This window comes from Gobio gobio (assembly GCF_949357685.1).
Source record: "Gobio gobio genome assembly, chromosome: 25".
NCBI classification, from domain to species: Eukaryota; Metazoa; Chordata; class Actinopteri; order Cypriniformes; family Gobionidae; genus Gobio; species Gobio gobio.
Window position 1 is genome coordinate 22,008,629 of NC_137121.1, and position 6,000 is coordinate 22,014,628.

A 6,000-nucleotide genomic window follows, 5' to 3' on the forward strand; every position below is an offset into this window, starting at 1 on the left:
TCTGGAACAGTCTTCCTAACATTATACGGGAAGCAGACACACTCTGTCAGTTTAAATCTAGACTAAAAACACATCTCTTTACTATGGCATACACATAAAACACTTTTTAACTTTTTAACAATTAAATGATTGTTAGGCTGCATTAATTAGGTCAGACAGAACCGGGAACACTTCCCATAACACCTGATGTACTCGTGACATCATCAGAAGAATGGCATCTACGCTAATGATAGTCTCTCTGTTTTATTCCGAGGTTTACTGCAGTCAGCGGGATCCGGGCCGTATCCAGATCAGATGGTGGACCTGCGCCCAGACATGACCAACGCATGACCCTGAAGTGTCTGCAGAGACTGTGTCAATTAGACTCCCCTGAAATTGCCTCGTCGACACGGCATCCTCAATAAACCCGTCTCCGGCGTGATGACTCCGATTGTTTGAATATTACAATTTAATAATTGTTAAATCAATACAGCATCCTCAATAAACCCGTCTCTGGCGTGTTGCCTCCGATCCTTCGAATATTCCGATCTATTATGACCTCTGTAATGGCAAAAATTAATTCATTGACATCACTAATAAGAGACAAACCATAATCCAATTGTCTTTATAAAGATTTATTTTCCTTGCAAGGAAGAGCCACGGTCAAACGCAGCCGCTCGAGGCTACCTTGAGTGTGAACTGCTAAAACAAAAGAAAGCACAAACTTTTATACCCTCAATGTTTTAACAACCCCCTCAGTAATTTTCCATACATCTGGCGAAACCCACTGAAGGTTTCGCCTTGAGCAAGAGGTGAGACAATACACAAATGGTCCCCCTCCTGTCTTGGATCTCATTTGAATTAAAAGCAAGAAACACAATGGTCCTTCATCTTCATCTAACAAAGCATGTTAGCCAGGAACTCAGATTCCAAGAGCAATAAAAGATAAAAGGGACAATGTATGGCTTCCACAGGTGAGGCCTCTTTGATCTGACTCATTTAAAACACAATAGAGAAAACAGGTCTGGAAGATTAAATCTTCTGTGATTAAATTTTTCCCCAACACCTCTGACCTGTAAAGTTGCCAGAATAATAATCATTCACTGCTTGTTAATTGGCCAGAGGAGAACTGGCACCCCGACAGAGCCTGGTTTCTCCCAAGGTTTATTTTTCTCCATTAGGTCACCTGATGGGGTTTTGGTTTCCTTGCCACTGTTGCCTCTGGCTTGGCTTGCTCAGTTGGGGACACTAAATTTCACTAAATTTTTCTTAATTTTTTCAACTAAATATCCAAATAAATCTAATTATTAAACTAAATTAACCATATAAACTAAATTACTGATCTAATTACTGATCTAAAGCCCACACTGTCACTGTATGATAATTTAAATTAACTGATGACATCACCGTTTTCTCCGGAATTGCTAAACAGCTGAATAAAATTCTGTTGCATTATTTTGCTGTTTAACACTGTAAAGCTGCTTTGAAACAATCTGCATTGTCCATGACGAAATGTGGCCTACTCCAGAAGCTCGTGATTAAATTCTTTGGCCGTGGCCTTTTGATATTGTAAGATAGGGTGCTCGTCTAACCCCGCCTCTCCGTTTCTGCGGCTACCGAGGCACCGCACAAGATGGACGCTTGGGGTGACGTCGGCGAGCCGAGCACATGGAGAGTGAGCAGACAGATATCCCCCTTTCTCTCTCTCTCCCCTGGTCATGTCCACACGTTCGAAACCGCAAAAGCGACGACACTGTTTTATTTCTCCATGACGAAATGCACTCGCGGGAGGCCGCGCAACATCAGGCGCAGTCGAAGCTGGACGATTGATTTTTCACCAGTCGCGCCCCAACCCAGTCCCGTAGGCTTTATTTCTTCTTCCAAGACCTCCACCACGGGGTTTCGAAGTCTTGGAAGCAGCCATTTCCGGCGCGCATTAGTAATCCGCGGTGCGGATTTTGCCACTGTTTCTAAAATGGCAGATCAAATTACGTTATGATGCCGGCTGTTGAAGGGACTTTCGAGGCCCATCTCGCGCCTACTTCAACTTCATCGTGGAGGCCACGATCATGTAAGATCATTAAAAGGCATGATCCTGAGGCTATAAGGAGCTCAGATGGGCTACTGACTTGGCGCTGAGAGCTACCAAGCACACTGCCCCCGCAGTAGGCAGGCCCATGGTGGGGATGGTGTCAGTAGAGCGCCACCTTTAGCTTACTCTCACTGACATCACAAGAAAAGACAAGTCTTCATTATTAGACGCCCCATTTCTATGACGGAAAGTCTATCTGGAGGGTCTGTGACTACTGTGGTCGAAAGAGTCTGCTGTGCTTTGTTAACTCATTCCACTTAGGTCCAGGGAGGTTGAACAGTAACCACCTCTGGCTCGTTCGCACTCATCCTCTCGTCAGTGCTCCTGTGAGGTAGAGCGAGGCGAACTATCGCCTATGGAACCCCCCCAGGAGACTGGGGTCCTAGGACTCGCCCACCAGTTCGCCCGTGAAAATGCAGGCGATTGACCTGAGCTCGACGGCCAAGGCCTCTCGTTCTCAGGCCCACAAGCATAGTGCCTAATTTTTCGCTCATCCTTGGAGGCCAGGCCCTCTATTGGAGTTTGGACGAACCGTGCAAGCATATTTGCCTCTCACTATGTCCTCCTGACTCCTGCCTTAACTGTTCCGCCGATAAGTGCGCCTCAGGCGGTTTAAGGTTGGGCCCCATTGACAAGCACCGTCTCAGATACTCCCCGCGTCCTAGCCTTTTAGAGTTCAGGCAAAATCCCTAGCGTCACGTTGCGTGGCCCGTTTATGATGGCGTTCGGACACCCCAATGCTGGGGGGTCAGCCCGGCCAGGCATTTATGCATTTGGCTGACGCTTTTATCCAAAGCGACTTACGAGACCTTGATTGGCAGTCAAACAGTCTCCTCTATTAGAGGTCTCCGCCACACTTGTGCCTCGGGGCTCTATACAGGTAGACCCCCTTATGACAGAAAGCTCATTAGCTCAGCGTGCTTCCTTTTTCCACAGACGCCAGAGGTTTTTCTGTGGTTAGGAAATGTATTGGCGCCCACAGTATACCAGGTGCCGAAAACAGAGCGGTTAATACTTCTAGCAGAGCACTGGGCCGCGTGGGAACGCCTGCCCGAAGTCTCGCAAATGGTGCTACGTACTATACGCCACGACTACATAATTCAATTCCGCAAGGCCCATTTCTTTCCAGCGGTGCTCTTCCCATGACGGTGCGTCCTTGGGAGGCCCCGGTTTTGAGACTAAAAATTGTGTCTCTTAGAGAAAGGGGCTATAGAAGAGATACACCCCTCTGAGGCAGAGGCAGGCTTCTACAGCCGTTATTTTGTGGTGCCCAAAAAGGATGGTGGACTACGTCAGATTCTGGACTTACGTCGCTTAAATCTTGCACCCAGAGTGAGCAAATTCGAAATGCTGACGTTGAAGTCCATTCTGTCTCAGATTCGAACCGAGATTGGTTTGTGATCATCGATCTAAAGGATGTGTATTTCCACATCCAGATCGTCAAGAGACACAGGAAGTTCCTAAGGTTTGCTTTCGAAGGTAAAGCTTACCAGTACTGTGTCCTTCCATTCAGACAAGCCTTAGCTCTACAGACTTTCACGAATGGTATGGATGCTGCTCTGGCCCCATTGCGGCTCCAGGGCGTCCGGATTTTGAACTACCTGGACGATTGGCTGATATTAGCTCAATTCCAGGAATTGGCAGTAGTTCATTGAAACTGAGTTCTCTGCCATTTGAGGAGCCTAGGTTTTGCTGCCAAGCCAGTAGACAACTTCCTGGGTGTGGATATGGATTCTGGCGTGATGGGGGCACGATAGTCTTCTGCATGCGCTCAGTCACTAAAGACATTTCAAGGCAGGCCGCTTAGTCCACGTTGTTCTTTGCCACAGACTGATGGACCTTATGGCAGTAGTTCAGTCGGGCCTGCTCAACATGAGACCATTTTAATGATGGGCCAAGAGTCAGGGGATCTCGTCCAATTGCCAACCTTTTTGCAAAGTCCTGGTTACACGCAGAGGCTTCATGCTCTGCATCCATGGACGAAGCTCCCGCTGCTCTGCAGAGGAGTCCAGTTAGGGGCATGTTGTCATCACAGGACAATCACGACGGACAAATCCTTTACAGGGGCAGTTTATCAGGGACGCCTGACCTTTGGTGTATGAGCGAAGTGCATCGTGGTTGGCACATACATCATTTGGAGTTGCTAGCAGTGTCCTGGCGCTCAAACGGTTCTTACCCCATTCTTACCTAATGTAGATACCATTCTTACCTCTCACATTGGGTTTCAGACCTGGTCAGTCTGTTAGCTGGCCCTCCATGGGAGGTTCAACTCAGTCCAGACCTGCTGACTCAAGCTCAGGGTATGAACCGGCACTCCTGTCTGGACTTTTTTGGAAGTTGTGGGTGTGGGCCCTGAGATAATCCATGTCCTGGTTAAAATAGCTTATTTCTCTGGATTTAAACATTCTTGGAAGCATTTGGGGTACAGTACACAAGTCAACAAATTATATAACATTGTTCTAGTATTTTTTAGTCTAGTGCAAAAATCTTACATATTGTGATTTAAGATCCTCAACTTGTTCCAGACCTGTATGAATTTCTTCTTTCTTCTGCTGAACACAAAATAATATATTTTGAAGAATGTCAGTAACCAAACAGTTGATGTGTCCCATTGACTTCCATAGTAGGAAAAAAAATACTATGGAATTCAATGGAGCCCATCAACTGTTTGTTTCCCATATTCTTCCAAATATATTCTTTTGTGTTCCGCAGAAGAAAGAAACTTGAGGGTGAGTAAATGATGACAGAATTTTAATTTTTGATGAACTATAATTTTATTCCTCCCCCATACATAAACTTAACCCCTACAACAACTACCTTAACTATTAATAACCAGTAAATTAGGAGTTTATTGAGGCAAAAGTCATAGGTAATAGTGAATTATGTGTTCCCCTAACTAAAGTGTGGCCAACAAATATTTTTCAGTCAGTTGACAAGGCAACATTTTTAGATTTAGAAGTCTTTCATTTAATAGTTATATTTTATTTCTGCATTAAGTAAAAAAAATTATTTGATAATTTTATCTAATGATAAGAACCCTGATCCAAGCTACTTCAAAGAATACCAAGGTATTACTATGGTACACCATAAGATGACATATTATGGTGAAATATGTATTAGAAATAATAATAATTTAAAAAAGTAAAAACCCACAATATTACAAAGATACTATGCCCAAACCGACCATGCTTACCATAGTAATACCATAGTATTTTTCTAAGTGTATAATACTGGGGTAAAATCCAGAATTATGTTTCACCCGTTGCTGTTGAGTTTCCAACATCGCTGGAGGAAATGATCTTGCTGGTTTCGCCTCCTTGTTGGTTTATATCATTGTGACGTCTCTGATCTTCAGCATCATCCTCATCCTCATGAAACTCAGTCTCTGACTGAATGACTTCTTGTGACATTCTTTGCTCCGCGGCGCGACTGGGTTCGAGTTCACTCTCCTGCTCTAACATGGCAAATTTCTCACACCTAAACGATCAATAGCGCGATATTAGCACTTTGACGGCAAAATATTTATTAACGTTTAAAATAAAAGAGTCGAGCTTATGTTTACAATGACTTGACACAGTGTTTGGTCGCTGCTATGGTAACCATAGTGTCACTGGTGATGTTCGATTCGCAAATGAGTCAATCTCTTGAACCGATTCTTTTTAACGAGTCGGTTGATCCGATTCGCAAAACGTATGTAATTGAACGGAATTACTTTATTTAGGAGTAAAACTGTGAAATGGTTACAGTTTTATTAACATTATTAATAAATCATTAACAATTTATTTACAATCAATATTATTAACAAAACTGGGAACAATGGTGGATTAGCCTACAGAGCCTATCATACTTTAATATGTGTTTGTTATATCCCTGTACCACAACATTTACTGTGTACTTCAAAAAATGCGATGAAAGAATGTCAAATAATG

General features: G+C 43.9%; 1 protein-coding gene across 1 annotated transcript in view; it reads right to left on the reverse strand.

Annotated features, from left to right (window-relative positions):
• iqub (IQ motif and ubiquitin domain containing) overlaps positions 1–5,686 on the reverse strand; it is a 21,213-nt gene extending 15,527 nt beyond the window's left edge. Inside the window, exon 1 of the mRNA XM_079809209.1 lies at positions 5,331–5,686. Coding sequence (XP_079665335.1) covers positions 5,331–5,532 — 202 coding nt within the window. The 5' untranslated portion in view covers positions 5,533–5,686. The remainder of the gene's footprint in view (positions 1–5,330) is intronic.
• Positions 5,687–6,000: the final 314 nt, after the last annotated feature.